Here is a 25,111-nt window from a genome sequence, read left to right as displayed (position 1 = left end):
ATAAATTATGATTAAATTAAAATAAACTTAATTGCTTGAAAAAAAGGAAAGGGGGTACAGAAAATGAATAAATACAATTCATCTTAATGATCAATGAAGTGAACTAAAACAACCAGAATTTCTGACTTTTCACTCTGAGAAATAAAGGTACTGAGCTGTCTCTGGGGCAGTGCCATAATCTGGACCATAATCCACTGAAATGATATGTTCTAAGCTGTACTGACTCCACACACCCCGTCTCGTCTCCAGGCTTTTATTTTACTGTTCTGTTTAAAACATTCGGTTATGAAAAGGTACAAATACAAACTTTTCACCTGGAGAAACTTATTTAAGGTTCACAATCAGACCTTAAAACCACTGTTGGAGCTTTGAGGGAACATTTACATTGTTTGTACCTCGGTGAACGAAAAATGTCCTGAACAGAACCTTTATTTCTAACAGAGGAAAAGAAATGGGAGGTCATGAAAACTTGCATGAAATCTGACTACTGGGGTCTGATAAGCTAAGCCGTTTAGAATGCATCTGAAATAATTGGTCAGTCTGATTTCTTAAGGAATAAGTCTTGACACCATAAAAATTTAATGTAGAATGATGTCATACCAATCGAGCGGTTGAGGGGGCCCAGCTGAAAGCCATTTTCTAGTGATTGCTTTCTTGCTTGCAGCTGACAAGGCCTTTAACAATTGATCTTTTCGGTTTAAGGCCACGGACAGATTTCCCAGGTAGGGAGACCCAAAGACAAAGGCTATGTTTGTCTGGAATATGGTGCAGATGGATACTCCTCCAGTGCTCAGACAGAACAGCACTTTCCCAAACATACAGAAATGATGTGCATCAGCTGAGCCTCACATTCTCCAGCAGCTGGACCCGGAAGCTTGATGCCGTTTCTGTGCTGGTGTAGGACATACGTCCAGCAGAATGCTCTCCAGGATAAGGAGCTTGTTGTTGCACGTTTTCCCAATTATAATTATCCTCTGCTTAATTACGTTTTTCAAAGTTTTCACAGAAAGCCACCAAATACACAGACTGTCACAGTAATCTCCTCTTTTGTGTTGTGCTTTTCAGCTTGTAAACACATCATTCTCTCTCTCTCTCTCTCTCTCTCTCTCTCTCAGAACGTGGGCTGTGATAAGGAGGTGGGCTCCTATAAACAGGAGGATAAGTGCGGAGTGTGCGAGGGGGACAACTCACACTGTCGCACCGTCAAACTGACGCTGACTAAAACACCTAAAAAGACAGGTAATCCTCCCCCCCTTAACCCTGAGAAGACCTTTTATTTATTACTGATGTGTTGTGGCGCTATTATAATGTAATTACAATGTAATTATGTGTACATTGACAAATGATGTGTCCATTGTTAATTACATTGTTCTTCAAGGGTTCTTTAGCAATGACATGTAGACCCACGAACACTCAAAGATCCATTTGCATGCATAAATGTATAATAATCTTTGTATGGTGAAAACGTTCTTCAGATTGATGGAGAACGTGCAGAGGACCATTTACACATGCAGATGTTTCTTTGTGTCTTCCTGGTTCTAAAGATCCCTTGAAGATCCGTCCTTTTAAGAGTGTACATTTAATTTACTTTTATCAGTTTGGACCAATGCTGATCGTCACTGTTCTCTTTAATTCTTCATTCAAGTGACGTTATTATGATAATATTGTTGTAAAAATACTCTTCTCTCTCTCAGAAGTTCACAAGTTCGTAGTTATTGTTGTTTTTCTATACACATATATATATATATATATATATATAAAATCACATGCTTACGTAATGAACTAGAAAAGTAAGCCAGACAGTTACTATGGTATTTTAGGTGATTTCTAAACTGTTGCTAAGGTATCTGTGGTGTTTGCTGACTAGTAGCTTTAGTGTTCCAGGTGGTTGCTATGTTGTCACCAAGTGGTTTCTGTGGTATCCCAGGGGTTTCTGGGTTGTTGCTACGGTTCTAGACAGTTACTATGGTATTTTAGGTGATTTCTAAACTGTTGCTAAGGTATCTGTGGTGTTTGCTGACTAGTAGCTTTAGTGTTCCAGGTGGTTGCTATGTTGTCACCAAGTGGTTTCTGTGGTATCCCAGGGGTTTCTGGGTTGTTGCTACGGTTCTAGACAGTTACTATGGTATTTAAGGTGATCTCTAAACTGTTGCTAAGGTATCTGTGGTGTTTGCTGACCAGTAGCTTTAGTGTTCCAGGTGGTTGCTATGTTGTCACCAAGTGGTTTCTGTGGTATCCCAGGGGTTTCTGGGTTGTTGCTACGGTTCTAGACAGTTACTATGGTATTTTAGGTGATTTCTAAACTGTTGCTAAGGTATCTGAGGTGGTTGCCTATTGCTAACCAGTGGCTGTGTTATCTCTTGCGCTTGCTAGGATGTCACTAAGTGGTTGCTATGGTACCCAAGGTGACTGTTAGGGTGTTGTTATGTATTTGTTAAGGTACCCAAGGTGGTTGCTTGCTAACCAGTTGCTGTGGAATCTCTGGTGGTTGCTAGGGTGTTGCTAGGTGACTGCACTGATTTCCCAGCTAGTTGTGTGGGGGTTGCTAGATTGTTGTAGTGATGCTCCGTGTGGTTGCCAGAGAGTTGTTAGTTATAGTCATTTTCACCTCCATCGATTTATCGCTCTGTAGTCGTCAGCTGACGTCACTGTGCTCTGATGGCTGTGAGGGAGTTTTGCCACGAATCATTTATATCATTTATTTAGTCTGGACTCTCACATTGTTGTGTGTTTGGTTGGAGAACCATTCTGGACTCATCCTCGAATTTCAATCTTGGCAACTATGACAAAGATAAAGTGACTCACCTTTCTGTGTTGAGCTGTGGTGATACGAGCACCTGTATCTCTGAGGTTAATAACTGTCTGTAAGACGATAGCAGAAATTGTTTTGCCCAGCGTTTACACACTTCAGTCTCTTGTGAAAAGTACGTCGTCTCCTCAGAAAAGATGGAAAAGATGAGTTTTTGATGCTGTTTTGACGCGTGCATGTGTCGATCTCTTCACCAGCTCTGAATCGGTAATTATGGAGCAGATAGTTTGGGTTTTAAAGCACTCTAAAATACTCCATGTACACATTTGACTGCACAAATAAACAATCTTCTGTATTAATTTGCCGAGATTTCTCCATTCTGTAATAGCAGTGAGTCACTCGAGGCTGTTACAGGGATTTCACTCGTAACCACCGTAACACAGGGAGTCCAGGTGGAACAAAGAACAGCACGATTCAGAAAAGTTCAGTGGACATTATCACAGTTAAGGTTCTGAACCAGGAGAACCCAACCACAAAACACACGCTAGATTACAGAAATAGCTCGAATAAGAAAATCTCTCTCTCTTTCTTTCTCTCTGAATAGGTCTGTTGAAGATGTTTGATATGCCGGCCGGAGCGAGACACATCGTAATTGAGGAGAACGAGACATCTCCACACATCATCGGTGAGTCACGAGGCACGTCCACACTATCCCGCGCCTAATTTACTCCAATTACTGCAGCTCCGCGCTCTCCACTCTTCTGAATGGGTGATTGTATACAGCTGGTTTTGTGCCTTTAATAGTTCGGTCATTATGAGAAATCATGCTTCGGGCTGTTTATGCGTTATTACCTCTGAATGTGTGGGTGTTTTAGAGCTCAAATCTTCTGAGGTTACTGAATGCATCTATATTTGGGCTCAAGAGGCTGTCATAAATATGACATCCTGTAGCGTCAGCAGAAGAAACACAGGGGTGGCCATGATTTGCTGCAAGAAGTGCTCTTTATTGAACACACTGGCACAAAGGGGCACATGCAGACCACCGAACTCGTAGCCACTGGCTTCACCTTGGCAGTGACCCCCCCCCACACACACACACACAAAACAACAAATCAAACTACACGTAACTATAACTAATAGACAACATTAAACGACGACATTTAGTCCCTTTGTCGGAGGCCGTATGCTACCGTGCGTGTGGTCATCTGCCAAGCCACGCCTCCAGAGTCTCACACAGCCAATGCTACAACACCTAAGAGAGATTGAAGATAAGATAAGATAAGATAAGATAAGATAATCCTTGTTTAGTCCCACAACGGGGAAATTCTCAGTGCTACATCAGCAAAGGAAGAGCAAAGCACTCAAGAAAAGAAAAGAAGTAACAAGAAGAGAATTAACAAACTAGGTTTTTACAGTTTGTTACTTGTTACTATATAGACAATATATATAATACCAAAAGTGAAGAATAAGATAAAACAATATAAACTATATCCTTCACAAAAATTAACAATATAAGAATTATAAATAAATAAAAAGCTAAGATATTTACACTGTAAGGATATTTTGCCCAATATTCACATGGAGTTTTGCACATGAGGTACTGGGTTATAATATGATTTATAATCACTCCAGCTGGTTTCCTGATACGTTTAATCTGCAACAAGAAACTGTCAAACACTAAAAAGTTGCAAAGCTGAACTCGATTCTCATTCGCCAGCTTCTTGTTCAAATGTTCCCGTTCCACCTTAAACGGAGCAGCAGTTAGAGTCTTTATTTAAGGTGGAATGGGAACATTTGAACAAGAAGCTGGCAAATGAGAAGCGACTTCAGCCTCATAAAAAATCTAACGTTGGGAGACATTTTACAAGAAACTGTTCTACTTTTGTGGGAAAAGTTTCCTGCCAGAGATGTGAGAAAAGCGGCTATAGCTGAGCTAAAGCTTAAAGCAGAGCAAAGTAAGTCTGTGTTTTCATTTATATTATGTTTTTAGTCTATACTAGTACATCAGCACATACTGAGACATATTTACAGCCAAGATGGTAAAATGTACATAATATGTTGTGGCTCCCAAGGTGGTTTGAGTTTTGTTGAAAGGACAAAATGGCTCTTCTTAACATTTGGGTTGCGACTCCTGGGCTAGAAACATCATGGGACTCATTAAAACAAAAAAAATGACCTAACGAGGGCAGCATTTATTTGTTAACTATATAGCTAATTCTAATGTTTTTAGCGTGTGTGCTGTCAGAATGAGTTGCTTGTATCACTTGTTGCACAATGTGATAGTGATGCTTTATCACCAATTTAATATTGAATTTTACTTTATGAAACTTTTTTCGCAAAGTTAAGAAGCTTGCGTCTGAGTTTTAAGTCAGTTGCAGGATGCTTTGCATTGTACAACTCAGGTGCAATTTAGTTTCATGTGGGTTTCAAGCAACTAAAGTTGCACGAAAGTTTCACTGCCTAAAAGCAATCACATTTTCATAAATTTACCAGCAACTAAAACTGCTAAAGCTTGCAGGTTTGTGAGGGGTGTTTCGATGAGGTTGCCGTTTTTTAAATCTGTTAAGATTTTATAGGTGTTGCAGTGTTTAAGGGGCAACCACATCACAGGACTGCTGCATTTTCATGCATGTACTGCAGTGATTCCCAGTCTGAACCCTGTAGGACTTGAATGCTCTTCACATTTTCATGCATTTCCTGCTCTAACGTGCCTCTCTCACCTCTTGAAGTGCTTATTAATTGGCCAGTGAGCTAATCAGAAGTGTTAGATTAGAGAAAAACATGAACATGTGCAGAGCGCAGGGACCAGAACAGGAAACCACTGTAATATAAAATGTGTGATTGTCATGTTTATCTGTAAAGCAGCTTTAAAAATAACAACCGTTGTCCAACATGCTGTATAGCTGATTAGAGCTTAATTACGAAAGCAGGAGGAATTAAAGAGAGAACCACAGAGCAATAATAAGAAATGAAAATAACAGAACTACACTCCAAAGGTCAGTTCAGCACAAACACAGGGGAGCTGAGCCATGATAGAATAGTACAGTATAAAAGAGCAACACTTCATTTTAAGGTCGGCTTCCTGATGATTACTAACGTATTAGCAAGAAATTACCAATAATGGCCTTGTAAATAGAAATACAGCATTTGTAGGCGAGAGGTGTGTTAGAAATGTGTTTAGATGATGTGTTAATAAGGTTTTCTGCAAATTAAACTGTAAATTAAGGAAGGCGTCATTAACAAACATGAAATAAAAACTATTTGATGTATCACTCACTATCGCCCTCTAAAGGTGATATTAACAGTATCTAAGTGTATACTGTAATTAAATAAATATTATATTATATTATATTACATTACATTATTGTGGCATGCGCCCGTTCCCCGGGCCCTGATGATATCCTCCGAGCGAGGAAGAACCTCGGCGAAGACTGCGGGGAGAGGGAAACCACGAGTGAGTGGGCCCCGGCTCCCAAGCCCCGGCTCCCAAGCCCCGCCTCCTGGCCGCCGCCTCCAGCCCTTCAGTGAGGCCACTTTAATTTGCCTTATGTTCGACCCGGGTGGCCAAGCTGTGGAGCGGGTGCGGTGATGGGGGGGCGGAGCAACGAGCTCTCGTTCCCTCTCAGCTCAGATGCTCAGCTTCTTTTAAAAAGAGCAGAGAGAGAGAAGGATGAGCAGCAGGAGAAGAAAAGATGGAAAAGCTATTACAATATATTATATTATATTATATTACATTATATTATAGTAACATCCTTTCTTGTTCAGTCCTTGTCTTTCTCTGTTTTAGCCTTGGTTTTCTTGCCATGTGTTTTTGTTTACATCTGCCATGTACCCTTGTTTTCTTGTGCCATGTGCCTTTGTTGTTGTCTTGGTCTGTCTCCTCCCTGGTCCTGCCCTCTTGTCGTCATCTTCACCTGTCTGTAGTCTGTAGCTCCGCCCTCTTATTACTCCCAGGTGTTTCTTGTTTCCCCTCAGTGTGTTTATACCCCTGTGTTTGCTCAGTACCTTTGTCTTGCATTGTCTATGGCTACGTTTTCATTACAAGCTTTGCTGCTCGAATCCGATTTTTTGCTCAGTTCCGATCTCTCTGACACGATGGTTCACACTCGTTTAGCTAAGTGATTCAAATCTGTCATTAATGTGACGAACCGGCGTCCTGAAATGACCCACATGAGCTCATCCTACTCAGTAACGTCACGTGAATGAATCACTTGCATCATCAACACAAACTAACGAGCAGAACGAGCTTTGCTGAGAAGATAATTAACTCTGATCAGCTCTCAGCTTCATTATTAGAGCGAGACGAAGGGGAAAAAGGTGAGATGAGTTTCTTTTCCACCGTTTACAGGCTTTAACGTCTGTTCAGCGCTGCTGCCATGGTAAGCGTCTCATTAAGGTCACCTGGCCACGAATCAGATACGTATCTGATCTAGGACCACATATGAAAGTGGCTCAGGTTGGATTTGATAAGATCAGATTTGTGTGTCCACACAGCTCTGAAAACATCAGATCTGAGTCACATTAGGGCAAAAGATCAGATTTGTGCCACTTCAGCCTGGTAATGTGAACGTAGCCTATTTCACCCTGTTGCTATTCCTTGTTTTCGCTGGTCTTGTTAGGTTTGTTTCTAGTTTATTTCAGTTTTCCTCTGTTTTGTTGCATCATGGATTTATCTGTTCTCCAAAGTTCTGCCCCTGGACTCCTAAATCTGATTTAAATAAACGCAACTCGCACTTACGTCAGCCTTATTGCCTCCTACGGTAATCATATTATATTATAAAATAATCCCCCACATTTACTCCTCTGATTCTAGTCTGTGTCATTTAGATATTCTTGCTAATTTAGCTGTCAGATGAATCATCTATCTGACAGTCTGCGTGTTTTCTGACACTTGGTAAACGCTGCCAGTTTGGGATTTACATTTATAAACAGTGACTAATGGCTGGATGTCTGCATATAATTTGTGTATTTTTTAATATGTATACAAACCCAAATGTTAAAGCAGCCTCTCTGCGCTCCACAGCGGTGAAGAACCAGGTCACGGGCAGCTTCATCCTGAATGCGAAGGGAGATGAAGTCAAAACGAAGACCTTCATCGAGAGCGGACTGGAGTGGGAGTATTCCATCGAAGGAGAGAAGGAAACGCTGAAAACCATCGGCCCTCTGCACGAAGGCATCGTGGTGCTGGTGAGAAAAAACAAGAAAACCCTGCGTTCTTAACGTGCAGGAGCAGAGTGAGGCCCCATGCACTGAGAGAAGTCGAACGCCTTCTCCTTAAGGGTTTCTCTTTATGCTACTAGTACCATTTTCCACATTTTAGAATAAATATGCAAGTCATATGCAAAAGGTTATGCAGATTACGTTTTATTTATTTTCTCATTTTATACGAAAATAAGTTAACACAGCCTAACACATAATAAAACACAAGAAAAATAGCTTTTTATTTACTGTTTATTGACTTTTATTTACTGGTTATTTACTATTTGCTGTCATATTTAGGGGATGTTTTATAGGATGTGTTAACTTAAAATTAACAAAACATGTCATTAACAGGTGGCATTCAAAGTTTTTTCTAAAACAGATAGTTCCGGTCCTAAAATCTGATTGGCTGAGCTGCGTTCGAAGCCGTTGTAAAACCCATGATATACGCGCGCCTATGACCATCTCACAGCAGCTGAATTGTGTATCACTGCGCCACGGACGAAAAAACCTTGTGCTACTAATGGAACAACCTTTTACTCTCATGTGTACTCGCAGAGTGTACTGATGGAGTAAGAACCCGGGTTCTGTTTAAACTGAGGGGCTGGGGACTTGTTCTTAACTAGAACGAGGCTGGTCAGCTAGCTAACCGCCTAAAAGAGCCAACAGCCTAAACAGCTCCATCATTAATATCACAGGCTGGAATTAAAGTACTTACAGTGTGATTAACTCTAAAACGGCAGAATAAAAGTCTAAATAACGTCACTTGAATGTCTTACATGCTTCAAATGTTTATTTTACTCAGAAGTCGTGTCAAACCCAGGCTGAATCCCAAACGGCTCCATTCTCCGAAATAGTGTTCTAGCTATGAAAGTCTAGTAATTCTAGCCTCTACAGCCAAACAGTGCGTCATTTATTGAGTGTGGATGAGTCTGAGTCCCAAATGACTGTTTCTTAGCTGTATTTTGCTCTGTTGGGCTGCAGGATCCAGTATTTAAACTCCTATGTAGTGCACTATGTAGGGAGCAGGGAGCCCTTTGAGATTCAGCCCCAGTGTGAGAAGAGGGGCTGCTGGATTGGTGCTGAATAAGACTCATGGTGGTGATTTGGTGACCAAAAAGTACTTATAAAGTGAACGTTTTTGAATTAAACAGTGCTGTTATCATATGATCATCGTTAAACAACAAAAAGTGAACAGGTTTATGAAATGACCACAATATGCAGCGATGGATGATCAAACGTTCTTCTCCTCATTCAGCGGACCATGGTTGCTTGGCAACACTACCGTACTCTAAAGGAACTACACTTCTTAGCGGAATACTTGTTTACGTCAAATATTATTAATAATAACTCAAATTATTTTCTAAAAGTTTGTGTATTGTATCATATTTTGTGTTTGGCTGCCATTTTATAAAAGCAATAAGACGCTTGAGGCCACACATTACAGTGATTTTATCACGGGGAAAGGGGCTTTTATTCTATGCTTCGCGTCGAACAGCCTTCCCTGTGATAAAATCACAGTAACGCACAGCCTCTCGTGGCTTATTGCTTTAGCGTACAACTATATACAGAGACCAAAGAGTAATAAACAACTCAAACTTCAATTTTAGATTCTATTTGAGATTACAATTTTTTACATTTTTTTGTCTTCCATGTAAATTTCAAGATAAGCCTTTAAATCAGCTTCTTTAAGATTATGAAAAACGTTCAGTCAGGAGGGTCTAAACTCTCGTCTGGTTCTTTATCTGCCCGCAGAGTTTAATTCTAATCCAGATCTAACGCACCTTGCTGTAATATCCAGTTACTCTGATGGAGCTCGATTAGCCTTGATCAGGTGTGTCGGATTAGGATTAAAACTACACTCTGCAGGGCAATAGATCTTATTTTTTAATAGGAACGTATTTCTGCAGTAGCTATTCATAATAATAATCATGTAATATTGTTTTCCAAAATTTGGATTAAGTTTCAAAATACATTTACAGAAAAATTAAAACCTTTATTTATTATTTACAAATGAAGGAATCTTTAAACATTAATTTGTACAAAATTGACCGATTAATTAATTGTTTAGTTGATTCTGATTGAGTCATGTGTATGTAATGGTGTGGCCAGCAGAGCTGTGATTGGCTGGGTTGTGTTTGGTTCTGCAGGTGGTTCCTCAGGAGGACGACACTAAGATCAGTTTAACGTATAAATACATCATCCATGAAGACCTGGTGCCCGTCATCACCAACAACAACGTCCTCCTGGCTGAGCTGGACACTTACGAATGGGCTCTGAAGAGCTGGTCTCAGTGCACCAAACCCTGCGGAGGAGGTGTGTGTAGTTCGTTTGTGTGTTTTTTTGTACGTGTGTGTACACTGACCAGCCACTTCATTAAGTCCACCTCCCTGGATCTTCTCTCACTGTCCATTTCATCAGCTCCACTGACCATATAGGAGCACTTTATAGTTCTACAGTTACAGACTGTAGTCCATCTGTTCTTCAGTGGTCAGGACCCCCACGGGACCCCAACAGAGTTGGTATTAGTTGGGTGGTGGGTCATTCTCAGCACTGCAGTTACACTGATGTGGTGGTGGTGGTGGTGTGTTAATGTGTGTGGTGCTGGTGCGAGTAGATCAGACACTGTTCTTTGATGCTGCAGCCTCGTTCTCTCACGGCCACATTCGGACATTTCTTTCGAAATCTCTTCAAAGAAGGGGGGTTTGAGACTGTTGGCTGGATGTTGAGACGATTTACATTAAGATATGCAGAACATATTTACAGTACAAACCTTGTCAGTGAACTATGAGGGCAAAAAAACAAACAAACAAGCAAAAAAAACAAACATAATTATCGCTCATTAATCGTAATCGACATAAAATATTCAATTAATCGCAGGATTGATTTGAGGTCATATCGCCCAGCACTAATTAACCTCTTCAACTCCTTGAGACCACCAGTGGTTCTAAAACGCACTTCGTCATATTCTTCATAACTTTCATATTTCATAAGCTACATTCTAAAGGTGGGGGTCGTATGAGAGCTGTAACTGTCTTCTGTCCAGTCAAGTAGATGGGTGATGTCATTTTAAACCCTGATAATAAAAGAAGCTGGACTCAGTTTTTTTTTCTACTGAAAGTCGACCCGTTTTTCCACAAATCTGGGCTATAAACTATAAACAGATGGCGTCTCTTCAGTGATCTGCTCTGTAAACATTATTTTTATAAAATAATACAAAGAGCGTCTAAGATTTTTGGCTTTCAGCAGTAAATTGTAAGCATATAGCAATATGGGTATGATCATAAAACACGTTCTGTTCATTTGAGGGGAGCTTTAAAAAAAATAAAATAAAAAAAATAAAATAAAATTTTACATTTATTTCATGCAGTTACTGAATAATTTGAATATGATTTGGTCATGAAAATTCAGATTGAAAAACCAAAATACACCCTGGAGAATAAGAGGTTAAAATACTTCCTCTCAGTGTTTTAAAGTCTTGCAGTAATGTTTGTGTGGTAAAATGCTGTGTGTGTGTCTCTCAGGTGTTCAGTACACTAAGTACGGCTGCAGGAGGAAGAGCGACGGTCGCCTCGTCCACAGGAACTTCTGCGATGTCAATAAGAAGCCCAAACCCATCCGCAAACGCTGCAACGTGAACGAGTGCAGTCAGCCCACGTACGTCTCTCATCCCTCCCTCTCTGTTTTTATAAACAGTAAACACGCCACAGTTTAGCCTCAATTAATTCAACACCTTTAGTTTCTCAATGAATATTAATGCACATTTAATCAATGCACATTTTAATACCTGTTCAGACGTTGCTGTCATACTTATTACCACGCACACTCAAAAAAGAAGGTTCTCTAGGGTTCTTTAGTAAAGAGTTTCTATATAGAGTTCTATATAGAACCATTTCATGCTTAAGTGGTTCTTTGCATGGTGAAATGGTTCTTCAGATTAATGGAGAATGTGTAATATAGAACCTTACATGAAACCAAAAAGGGTTTTTCTACTGTTATGATGTCAGGCTTGTAACAACAGCGGAACCCTTTTTCGGGTATATATGGTTCTATATAGTTCTCCATTAATCTGAAGAACCATTTCACCATGCAAAGAACCATTTAAGCATGAAATGGTTTTATATATAACTCATGGTTCTAAATAGAACCATTGCCTTTACTAAAGAACCCATCTTTTTTTTTATGTTATTTATTCATATTTTTATATTTATTTTTATATACCATCTTTTACAAATATTTTATTTTTTGTTTAAATTATTTTTCTTTCAATTATTTTTTTTTACTTTTGTTGACTGGACTATATTATTTTATGTTTTAGCTACACTGCTTAGAAGCACTTTGAGCTAAATGTTCATGTGTGAAAACACAGTTATTATTATCAGTTTGACATTTCTGTGCTTATTAATGGGAAAATCCACCCCAAATCAGCAGATTTCTGAAAAAGTTCTTGACCACTCTCCATCTCAGATTCACTTAATGCTCCCAACAAATAATATCATTGGGCAGGGTACAAAATTTTAAGCTTTGTTCTAGTTCAGGGGTCGCAACCCAAACGTTAAGAAGAGCCGTTTTGTCCTTTCAACAAAAATCAATCCACCTTGGGAGCCACAAACCTTTATGTCCATTTTACCATCTTGACTGTAAATATGTCTCAGTATGTGCTGATGTACTAGTATAGATTAAAAATATAAACAAAAACACAGACTCACTTTGCTCTGCTTTAAGCTTCAGCTCAGCTATAGCCGCTTTTCTCACATCTTCACAGCTTCTTGTTCTGATTTTCCCGTTCCACCTTAAATGGTGCCTGAGGTGCCAGAATGTGACTGCTGCACCATTTAAGGTGGAATGAGAGAATTCAAACGGGAAGCTGGCGAATGAGAAACTGACTTCAGCTTTGTGACTTTTTAGTGTTTGTCAGTTTCTCGTTGCAGATTAAACGTATCAGGAAACCAGCTGGAGTGATTATAAACACTAATAAGTCCATTCGTCTCTAAATTATCAACGTTCGTCTTAAATCTCTCTCTTTGCCGTTTCGTTAGCTCCTAGCTAGGCGAGACTGTTGTCTGCGTTGCTGTGGTGACCAGCAGTCTGCGCTGATCTTCAGGGTTAAAGGGTGAATTAGCAGTTCTACATTAACTCCAGAGTTTAAGACCATTTATTGTTAAACTGTGTTGAACGATCAGCAGAGCTTTATTTTACTGTAAAGGAGGATTATTTTATTTTTACCTACAAATCTGATTCAGCTGTGGAGCCGCAACAGGGCAGTAAAAATGTTAGCTTTCGCTTGGTTGTTAGCTTTCTTTCACTAAGTGTCTCTGAAATCGAACACAAAGACCATGAAGGAACACAGTGTTAAAGCTGTGTGGGCGGAGCAAACCACATCAGCCTTTTGATTGGTGAGGATACTTACGTTGGAACATTATTCACAAGATGTACTTTGTACATGTACATTGCGGCCTATTAGATCAAGATTAACCTATTTAGAAAGAAAACACAGATTTGGGTTTCCAGGGCTTTAATGCATAAATAAAGCCACACCCACTTTTTAAAGCTTCTATCTCAGAAGCTAATTACAATACCAGTCTAACATCTATTGTGCACAATGACATTTTTAGTGGCTTCCTTCAAGTATGAAATCTGAGATGGTCGGTCAGGAGGCCTGTGGTGATTTCAATCAGACTGACCCCAGCACTTTTGGGTGTGTGTGTTTCAGGTGGGTGGTGGAGGAGTGGAGTCCCTGCAGTAAGACATGTGGTAAAGTGGGTTATCAGACTCGGGTGGTGCAGTGTGTTCAGCCTCTGCACAACGGCACCAACAGACCCATACACACCAAATACTGCAGCGGAGAGCGACCTGAAACCCGACAAGCCTGCGGTCCAAATACCTGTCCAGCACTATGGAGGACAGGAGCATGGTCACAGGTATGTGTGTGTGAGAGACAGAGAGAGGGAGTCCATTGGTCAGAAACTGACCAGTGATGAATGGGGTGTAGGGGGGAGACAAATTATGCAGTGACAGTCAGTAATTGTACATCTGTATACTGGAACTATAAGGTAGGTGTTTCTAATTAAGTGGCCAGTTAGTGGAAGTTAAAGGCAGGTGTTTCTAATAAAGTGGCCAGTGAATGGAAGTTAAAGGCATGTGTTTCTAATAAAGTGGCAAGTGAGTGGAACTACAAGGCAGGTGTTTCTAATAAAGTGACCAGTTAGTGGAAGTTAAAGGCAGATGTTTCTAATAAAGTGGCCAGTGAGTGGAAGTTAAAGTTAGATGTTTCTAATAAAGTGGCCAGTGAGTGGAACTACAAGGCAGATGTTTCTAATAAAGTGGCCAGTGAATGGAAGTTAAAGGCAGGTGTTTCTAATAAAGTGGCCAGTGAGTGGAAGTTAAAGGCAGATGTTTCTAATAAAGTGTCCAGTGAGTGGAAGTTAAAGACAGGTGTTTCTAATAAAGTGGCCAGTGAGTGGAAGTTAAAGTTAGATGTTTCTAATAAAGTGGCCAGTTAGTGGAAGTAGAAGGTGGGTGTTTCTAATAAAGTGGCAAGTGAAATGGAAGTTAAAGGCAGGTGTTTCTATTAAAGTGGCCAGTGAGTGGAAGTTAAAGACAGGTGTTTCTAATAAAGTGGCCATTGAGTGAAATCACAAGGTAGGTGTTTCTAACAAAGTGGCCAGTGAGTGGAACTACAAGGCAGGTGTTTCTAATAAAGTGGCCAGTGAGTGGAACTACAAGGCAGGTGTTTCTAATAAAGTGGCCAGTGATTGGAAGTTAAAGGCAGATGTTTCTAATAAAGTGGCCAGTGAGTGGAAGTTAAAGACAGGTGTTTCTAATAAAGTGGCCATTGAGTGAAATCACAAGGTAGGTGTTTCTAATAAAGTGGCCAGTGAGTGAAATCACAAGGTAGGTGTTTCTAACAAAGTGGCCAGTGAGTGGAAGTACAAGGTTGAGGTTTCTAATAAAGTGGCCAGTTAGTGGAACTACAAGGCAGGTGTTTCTAATAAAGTGGCCAGTGAGTGGAAGTTAAAGGCAGATGTTTCTAATAAAGTGGCCAGTGAATGGAAGTTAAAGGCAGGTGTTTCTAATAAAGTGGCCAGTGAGTGGAAGTTAAAGACAGGTGTTTCTAATAAAGTGGCCAGTGAGTGAAATCACAAGGTAGGTGTTTCTAATAAAGTGGCCAGTGAGTGGAAGCACAAGGTTGAGGTTTCTAATAAAGTGGCCAACGAGTGGAACTACAAGGTAGGTGTTTCTAATAAAGTGGCCAGTGAGTGGAACTACAAGGCAGGTGTTTCAAATAAAGTGGCCAATGAGTGGAACTACAAGGTAGGTGTTTCTAATAAAGTGGCCAGTGAATGGAACTACAAGGTAGGTGTTTCTAATAAAGTGGCCAGTGAGTGGAACTACAAGGTAGGTGTTTCTAATAAAGTGGCCAGTGAGTGGAACTACAAGGCAGGTGTTTCAAATAAAGTGGCCAATGAGTGGAACTACAAGGTAGGTGTTTCTAATAAAGTGGCCAGTGAGTAGAAGCACAAGGTTGAGGTTTGTCATAAACAGTTTTTAAGAAAGTATCTTAACACAAACATGGTTCTTAAATGGTAGAGCAAGCATCACACTGAACACTCTCTCTACCAGTTAAGATGATCTTAATATGCTTTTTTTTGGACATTTTTTGGGGTCGAAGTGGACAGGAAGTCTCGAAACTAATGAATTAATTTTCCTCTTGCAAGCTCACATTTCTAAGGCTGGAAAAAGATCGTATTACTTTTTATGCTCTCAGTTCTTGGCGTTTGCTGCGGACAGAGCTGGAGATCTTCATTAGTTCGAACCGAATTTAGCTGATTAGATTGAATTGACCTCATGTGGGTTACTGATTAGCCAGGCTACATAAACCTGGAGTTTCCCCCAGCTGGGAGGCTAATGAGCTGTGCTCTTTCTGTCCTCCAGAAAATGGACTGTATAGGATTTGTCTGTACCACACATGTAAAAGGAAATAGGAAGAAGATGCTGTGCTGAAAAAGGAGCACATGAAGATAAATAGATTTGAAGCGCAAACAGTTCTGAGAGTCAAAAAGAGGAGATTTTGTGGGGAGGTTGTGGAAGGAGGGTCAGTGTAATGAAGCGGAAAGGCTAGTTGAATTTGGAGGGTGTTTGCAGGTCAGAAATGTAAACAAACAAACAAAAATATGACTTGAAGGTGTGAATTTGAATATTTGTTAAAATATACTCAGAAATGGCAGCTTCAGGCCCTCCAGCGCAAGTGTTTACATTTACTGCAGTTAATCAGACGGAGCCTGACAGACTGCAGTGCCAGGCAATATGCCATAAGAATTATTCATGCTTTGGTTTAAAGGATTTCAGTGTTTAAAACCATTACATGCAAGACTAATTAAATATGCAGATGGTGCCTGCATTCCAAATCCTCGGTATACATTAATATATCTCCCCTTCTGTCTCTGGAGCAGCTGAAACAGGCCTGTAGTTTATTATCAGGGGGAACATAGTTTCTTTAAGTAGAACATGTTCCTGGATCAGCATCCTGGTGTTGCCAGAACAGTAACCAGTTGCTGCCATCAATTAGTTCTTCCTTCTCCTCCAATTGAAAGTTCCAGTTTATAGTTTAGAATATTGAGAAAAATTGTTGAATATACACCAATCAGGCATAACATTCTGACCACCTCCTTGTTTCTACACTCATTGTCCATTTTATCAGCTCCACTTACTATATAGGTGCACTTTGTAGTTCTACAGTTACAGACTGTAGTCCATCTGTTTCTCTGATACTTTGTTAGCCCCCTTTTACCCTGTTCTTCAGTGGTCAGGACCCCCATGGACCCTCACAGAGCAGGTACTATTTGGGTGGTGGGTCATTCTCAGCACTGCAGTAACACTGAAGTGGTGGTGGTGTGTTAGTGTGTGTTGTGCTGGTCTGAGTGGATCAGACACAGCAGTGCTGCTGGAGTTTTTAAACACCTCAGTGTCACTGCTGGACTGAGAATAGTCCACCAACCAAAAATATCCAGCCAACAGCGTCCTGTGGGCAGCATCCTGTGACCATTGATGAAGGACTGGAGGATGACCAACACAAACTGTGCAGCAGCAGATGAGCTGTCGTCTCTGACTTTACATCTACAAGGTGGACTGACAAGGTAGGAGTGTCTAATGGAGTGGACAGTGAGTGGACACAGTGTTTAAAAACTCCAGCAGTGTCTGATCCACTCAGTACCAGCACAACACACACTAACACACTGTCAGTGTTACTGCAGTGCTGAGAATGATCCACCACCCAAATAGTACCTGCTCTGTGAGGGTCCATGGGGGTCCTGACCACTGAAGAACAGGGTAAAAGGGGGCTAGCAATGCCTGAGATACCATAGCAACCACCTGAGATACCATAGCAACCACTTATCAAACTTTTGCAACCATCTAAAATACCATAGTAACCATTTGCCAACACCCCAGCAACCACCTAGCAACTGTTTAAGCTACACAATCACACTGCATTTTCAAGAAATGCACTTTTCTAGTTTTCTTCAAACTCCACATTTTGGTAGTCAGAGTTTTGCTTGTCGTAGACGTTTTTGGCCACATAATCATGATACACTTTCGTTTGGACTGCAACGAAGCTCTGATTGGTCGGCCTGATTTTTATAGCATCAGTACAGTGCAGAAAATCAAGCTGGCTCCGCCAAGTTTCTCATTCGAGACATTAATATACATGTGTTCGCTTTCATTGACATGCATTTTTATTCATCAGTAAAATTTGTGAGCAGGCCTTTCGTTTGAATGCACAGCTACATTAGCTGAGCCTTTTAAGCCTTGTGCACTTTTCATTTTATATTATAAAAAATATACAAAACCCTTAAATCATTGAAAATACTGAAGCTGCATGTCTTTTAGTATTCTTTACATGTGGACTCAGTAGTACTTGTAGCAACCTAGCTTGTAATGCAGAGCCTTTCTTTAGCTAAAGTTAACTAGCTGGCTAGGAGGGTTGCTAGTTAGGACAGTGAGTTAGTTACATTTTAATGCACAGTTACTGTTTATTTACCGAATTAAACATACCGGGATGCAAAAAACTAGAACATAAAACTTGGCCTGTGCAAAAGTTACAGCACATTTTATGTTTTATGTTTTTTATCAACGTATTACACTCAGCAAATAATAGAAATTGTGCATTAAAGTGCAGAAAATGCCATAATTGTGTGTGTCTTTCTGTAGAGGATGTATTATTTTCACTTAGAAGATCAACAGTACGTGTCATTTGACTGGGACGTTCAAACGTTGTCATACGACTGCATGTGTGTTAATGTATGTGTCCCCCTGCAGTGCTCTGTGAGCTGTGGTGAAGGCATCCAACAGCGGCAGGTGGTCTGCAGAGCGTCCGACAGCAGCGTAGCCGAATGCGAGGGAGAGAAGCCTGGGAAGCGTATCCATCTGCAAACTCCCACCATGCCCAGGTGTGTTACCATAGCAGCAGCGCCAGATGTGCTGCTAAAATTGGTGCTAAAGTTGAGTGGTGTGCACTTGGATATCAACAAGAGCGCCTCCTTCTCGAGCATCAAAGAGCCGTCCTCTGTTTTATTCTCTGGTGCATCGATTAAAATTAGTTGAAATTGTAGAGTTTGATGTCACCACACTGGAAAAAATAATATCTTGTCAGGCGAAATGATCTTAAATCTAGTCAATATATTTAAAATTTCCCATTTTGAGATGGTTGTGCACTGAGTATAGGATTATCTAGCTTATTTCTAGACATGGTTTACTTGTTTTAGGTAATTTTTGTTTATTGCATATTTCTTAAAACAAGCAAAATGATCTGCCAATTTACTGAGATAAATTAACCTAATAAAATCACTTAAAAAAACAAGCAAAAAATGTCTGGAAATAAGTTAAATAATCTTAAAGTCAGCTAACAACAATATCAAAAGGAGAATTACTAGATTTCTTGACTACTTTTAAGATAATTTTACTTGACAAGATACCATTTTTTTTGTTTTGTTTCATGAAACTTCCTTCACAGTTGCAACTGTACATCAAACAAGTTTCAAGTGAGTTGCTAAAAGTGCTACATTATGCAGTGCAACTGAAGTTTAGTTTCATGCAGGTTTCAAGCTACTAAAGTTGCATGAAAGAATCACTTTGTGTTCACCAGCTTTAAGTCTTATGGTCATTGAAATTTGGTTGTATTTTGCAGGAGAGCCGTCATTCCCCACTCCAACCATGGACTTAATGGACAACTACACTACTGATGGGGAGGGTTTAGCCGACGCACCTCTGAATAAAATCTCAAGTGAGTCTCTTCTGCCAGTGGAATAGTATCAGGGTTTGGATTGAGGGGGGCTGGAGGGGTCCCATAAGAGTAAACAGTAAACCGTCCTGTTAGCAGCCACGACAAACGCCAACATATCGCTGTTGTCGGAATAAAACCTTGTATCTCCATTTTCGTCGATTTCCAGTTTTTGACATAATTTGAAAATGCCTGTTGGCCTTTATATTGTGTGTAAATTTCATGATTAATAGACCAAAAGAAACGCCCCAAAATTACATGGAAAAAAGTCTGGTTCCATTGACTTACATTAAAAGTAAAGTGCGTTTTTTGCTTCTCCTGTAAAGTTGCCACAAGCTTTTGTTCCGACACTTTTGTTAGCAGAAAGTTTCATTTCAGGCTGCTTAAGAACATGCAGTGGTGACACTGACACTGTCCTGCATGTGTTCCTGTGTACAGCCAACACATGACCAGAATTTTACTCCTTCATATGGCAAATTGAATTGTAAGTTGATTTTACTTCCAATGGGACCCACAAGACCTGCCTGCTGACAGCGAAATCAGTTTTTACTACAAATCCAGTTCCAATAAAGTCAGGACAGAAGGTAAAATGCAAATAAAAACAGAAAGCAGTGATTTGTAAATTCAGTATTCAATAAAAGGACAATATATTTAATGTTTTACCTTTCAGACTTCATCATTTTTTGTAAATATATGTTCATTTTCAAATGCTTGCAACATGGGGACAGTTGGGACAGGGACAGTTTAGTATGAGAAATATTGTGAAATGTTCCAGAAGACGTCTTAAATAGGTGATGCAGTCATGCTTGGGTATAAAAGGAGCCGTCCAGGAAAGGCTGAGGCCTTTATGAGTGAGGATGGGTCGGGGCCATTTTTCCAAAAAATGCATTAAGAGTTTAAGAACATGTTGCTCAATGAGTATCAGCAAGGATTTGGAGTATTTAACCCTCTGGGGTCCATGAACTCACCACACATCATGTTGAACGTTTCTATTTGTCTCTATCTTTGTGAATAAAACAGTTCAATTGAATCTGTAGAGTCGCCCTTTCCATTCCATCTTATCACGAGATCATACGAGACTCACATCCGGAGTTATGAGCCTATGAAGAAGGGCTGAGATACACGTCATCTGCCTCTCACCATGTGGAACTGGTGGATTCTGTGTGAAACTGACCAATGGACACTCAGGAAACCACTAAGCACCGACCATCACGCCGGAAACCCCTCATTCTTCATTCAGTCCACATTGGAGACTCATGTGAAACGGCGTGCAGAGAGTTTACAGCTGCTGAAGCTGCTGCAGCAGTTTTGGAACGTAGTGATGAAGATAACGGAGCGTTTTGATATGAAACATATGAGGATCATGTTCTATGAAGAGCCTTTAAAGGAGAGTTTAAGAAGACATGAACAAATCGAGGAAACGCCCTCAAACCACAGAAATATGTGTGCATGAGGGCTCTGCCAATGGAATAAGACACACTAAATAAACTCAAATCCTGTATAAATGTATAGAAATAGGTTAAATAACTTTATTCTCAACAGCCTCAAAATGAGAATTGTTATTTATGTTGAATAGATTTAAGACACTAGATACCATTTTTTACTGTGTGTTTTGGTTTAGCAAGATAAACACCATTTTCTGAAGGGATGAGCAGCGTTTTGGTCTAAACTTCATAATAAAATCATACTTACTCTACTGCTCTAATGTGCTAATGAGCTAATGCACCTGCTCGTCCTTAGCGGATATTTTTGGAAAGCATTTTCTTCTCTGCGTTTTGTCCTCGCGCCCACACACACTGTTTTAGATCGGTAATGAGGAGCTTTTGGAAGACGCTCCGCAGGGTGGAGACTTTAAAAGCTCAGGTTTCTGTGTTCACGTGAGCCGATGTTTTTCAAAATGTTGACGTTCACTGCTAATTGGTGAGTGGTGAACATGCTTTACGTCTGACACCAGCTACTTCTGTGTGCTTAGTAATATCAGGTTGGTCCCACTTAATATTGTGTCTCTAATAACTGTGTAGTTACATGTAAACAACATATCACTGTTGTTGGAAGAAAACCTCTTATCTCCAAAATGGTAACTTTACAGAAGAAGGAAAAAACCTACTTTACTTTTAATGTAAGTCAATGGAACCAGATGTTTTTCCAAGTCATTTGAGTCTTTTTTGGGCCATTCCTCATGAAAGGGTAACATGTATTTTTATATTATGTCAAAAATTGAAAAACGTCAAAAATGGAGGTACGAGGTTTTCAGTGATATGCTACAACAATGTAACTACTAATGATGTAGTCACTGTTACAGATGGATTACAGAAGTACAGCTTTTGTAATTACACGTGTATCAACTTCAGTTTTGCCTCATGTAATTACACAAGTGTATCTTAATAGTTGTAACAGCCTATTCTTTGTCATGTAATTACACAAGGGTAATAACATTAATATAATTACATTTGTAATCAGACTGGAACAGCAGTTGTTTTCAGCAGTAAAAGGAAGTATGCAATAAATTACGTTGACATTACTTAAATGTGTTGCATTACCTCAACGCAACCTCAGGCCTCAAAGCAATGTCTATATTATATATACTACTCTATTATTACACAGTACCTACATAACAACTACACAGGAACTGTCCACATACTTTAAAGTGTAACTTTAACACTACACTACAGGAAACTTCCTGTGTAGAAGATACACTTGTGTAATTAGATGAGGCAAAACTGAAGTTGTAATCCATCTGTAACATTGGCTAAATCATCAGTAGTTACAGTGTTGTTGCATATGTTATTTATGTGTAACTACACAGTTATTAGAGACACTTAATATAAAGTGGGACCATCAGGTTTGATTACATGATGTCGCCGACCTCACAGACTAATTCCTTTATCTTGGTCAGACTTTATTTGGATAGATTATCTATTAATGTTCAAAATATTAACCAACTATCTGTTGAAACGGAGTTGATTGACATCTTTGTGTTTATGAAAGGATATAGTTACATTTCAGTGATGTAAATCAAATTTATAGCAAACTGATAATAATATCTTTATCATTGTGTCACTTTCAGACGAGCCGTGTGTGGGTGACAAGTCCATATTTTGCCAGATGGAGGTTTTGGCGCGGTACTGTTCGATCCCCGGCTACAACAAGCTGTGCTGCGAGTCCTGCAGTAAGAAAATGGGCGTTACCACGCCAGCACCAGGCCTGTACTCCTCCGCCTCAGTGCAGCCTGAGCTGAGCCTCCCGACCCAGCCGCCCACCTCCAGCCCCAAGCCCCCCATCCTGTCGACTACGCCACCTCCGCTAACCCACGCCGCTAAAGCTAACGCTAAGAAACCACGCTCCACTGCGCCAGGTCTAACCGCAGCTGCTATGAGCTCCAAACCGGTCAGCGTTTCTCCGGCTGAGGAGGTTTCTACCAAGCTGCTCTCCTCCGGTTCACCTCTACCTCCAGCGCAGAGCACTAGCGCTAGCACTAGCGCTAGCACTAGCGCTAGCACTAGCGCTAGCTCTATCGTTAGCGTTAGCGCCACCCGTTTACCCTCTCAGGACTCGGACGGGAAGAAGGAGAAAGCGAAACCTCGAAACAGCACTTTAGCCTCTCCGACCTCAGTCCAGACAGGCAGGAGAGACTCACCCAACAGGAACTTACCAGTGGTCACATGAGCAGGAAGTATGACAGTGCTGCTTAGCATCGCTGCTGCCTGACTGGTGCCAACTGTTGTCTAATGCCATCACCTCTCGGACATTGATTTATTGTTTTGTTTTTGTAAACTCTGATGCCAGTGGACTTAAGACCTGTTATGGGTTACCTCAGACCGCTAACCGCATCTCCAGCCGGGTGAAACTACATTATTAACTGTTAGAACCGCATCTCCCAGCGTCCTCTGCAGTATGTGAGGAATGGAAATAAGGACAAAAGAAAGAAAACCTGCAAAAAATTGAAAAGGTGCTGTAATTTTAAAATGACTATGAATAACGTGTTGAAATGCAGTGACTGCTTTGCTAGCATACAGGCTCCGATCTAGCGTAGAACTACCAGTGTAGGCCGCTCTCTCAGTGAGTGGTCACTGGGGATGCACCGAAACTGCGGAAAAGCACAAAATTAGGTATTCCTCCTCCTTTTTTTAAGGGTCAGTAAGTTGACAAAGTTGTAAAAATACAGCCTTTTAAAATTATTTCAGTGTTCACAAATCAATTTGTCACATCAAATTCAAACAGGTGCGAAGGTGAGTGAAAATCTTAGGTGCGCTGCCTCCTTGTAGTACTTAAATATACAAAAAAATATATATGTATATATATATATATATATATATATATATATATATATTTTATATATATTTTTGGCAATTTTGATAGCATTATCATTCCTGCTGAATGTGAGTGAAGTGTTGGCAAAGCAGTTAATTCTGTGTTCTCACTGGATTTGTTAGATAATTCCTAATTCCTTAATTGTGCTGTGCTGTATCTCCGGCTGTGTGAATGAATCCACACAGGCAGGTTTAACTAACTATCGCTCTAAATTACTAATAGCTGAGTTAGTTGCAGTTAAATTACAGTCAGTGTGCAGCGTTTACACTGCATTAGCTTTGTGTTTGTTTTTGTTTCTGCTTTTAACGTAATCATCAGTCTGAGCTGGTTTTATAGAGCTCATGTTGTAACGATAATGCTATCAACATTGCCATATATGCAATCAGTGAGTCTGAGGTAGATAAATGTGAAGCAGGGTACAATATTGCAGATAGAATTTTATGTATATATATATATATATATATATACACATACACAAGATATGGATAGAAAATGAACAAGATGTCTATAGATGTATATGTATGCCAGGTATAGGTTGGCTAGATGTAAGTTACAGTAAGAAATCAGAGTAAGTCTGTTGGTGTGGATGAGGTTTGGATTGTCCATGGAGATCATCATGATGAAGTGCAGTGACAGGCCTATAGACCAGTACACCAGCACTACAGGCCAATGGCCTGGGGGATGAAACTGTCTCGGAACCGGCTGGTTCTGGACTTTATGCTTCTGTACCTCCCCCGGTTCGGCAGCTGTGAGAACAAAAGCATCCCAGCATGCATTACGCGAATACTTCACAGAGCCATTGGGAACCCCCTTGGTGCACTAAAGCAATCCTGACATGCTGATATAGAGGCATTATATTTGGCTTCCTAGCAGTAATGTTGGCTTCCTTTTGTGTTAGCCAACTAGAGAGGTGTTTTCCTAGCCTTAAAACCAGAAAATCTCTCTCTAGCTCAGGGGTCTCAAACAAACAGCCCACCAGCTTCGCACAGCCTGTCGCTGCGCCTGGTTCCCCAACATGAGCTCTATAAAATCAGCTCAGACTGATGATTACGGTGTTAAAAGCAGAAACAAACACAAAGCTAACGCAGTGTAAACGCTGCACACTGACTGTAATTTAACTGCAACTAACTCAGCTATTAGTAATTTAGAGTGATAGTTAGTTAAACCTGCCTGTGTGGATTCATTCAGGACACAGCCGGAGATACAGCACAGCACAATTAAGGAATTGGGAATTATCAAACAAATCCAGTGAGAACACAGAATTAACCGCTTTGCCAACACTTCACTCACATTCAGCAGGAATGATAATGCTATCAAAATAAGAGTCCCATATAATTCTACTGCTAAAACATTTATTAAACACTGTGTATTTGTGCTATTACTGTTATTATTATTAATAATAATAATAATAATAATAATACCTATTATTATTAGTAGTAGTAGTAGTAGTAGCAGAAGTAGTAATTGTGGTTTGTGGTGCCAGACGAATTGTTTGTAAACACTGACATAATGACTGTATTTCGCTGTTGTCGGAACAAAACCTTGTATCTCCATTTTTGTCATTTTTCAGTTTT

The 25,111-nt window shown here is 40.2% G+C and overlaps 1 protein-coding gene across 1 annotated transcript in view; it reads left to right on the top strand.

The window, feature by feature from the left end:
• LOC118809010 (A disintegrin and metalloproteinase with thrombospondin motifs 3) overlaps nt 1-23,495 on the top strand; it is a 148,075-nt gene extending 124,580 nt beyond the window's left edge. Inside the window, 10 exon segments of the mRNA XM_036571923.1 lie at nt 1,116-1,239; nt 3,354-3,434; nt 7,773-7,936; nt 10,099-10,264; nt 11,473-11,605; nt 13,662-13,869; nt 18,266-18,358; nt 18,360-18,396; nt 19,134-19,229; nt 22,294-23,495. Of these exon segments, the coding sequence (XP_036427816.1) occupies nt 1,116-1,239; nt 3,354-3,434; nt 7,773-7,936; nt 10,099-10,264; nt 11,473-11,605; nt 13,662-13,869; nt 18,266-18,358; nt 18,360-18,396; nt 19,134-19,229; nt 22,294-22,892 (1,701 nt within the window). The 3' untranslated portion in view covers nt 22,893-23,495.
• Nucleotides 23,496-25,111: the final 1,616 nt, after the last annotated feature.

Source organism: Colossoma macropomum, unplaced genomic scaffold (genome assembly GCF_904425465.1).
Source record: "Colossoma macropomum unplaced genomic scaffold, Colossoma_macropomum, whole genome shotgun sequence".
In the NCBI taxonomy this organism is placed as follows: Eukaryota; Metazoa; Chordata; class Actinopteri; order Characiformes; family Serrasalmidae; genus Colossoma; species Colossoma macropomum.
Note: the sequence above shows the minus strand (reverse complement) of the source record. Positions and strands in the feature narration are given on the sequence as shown.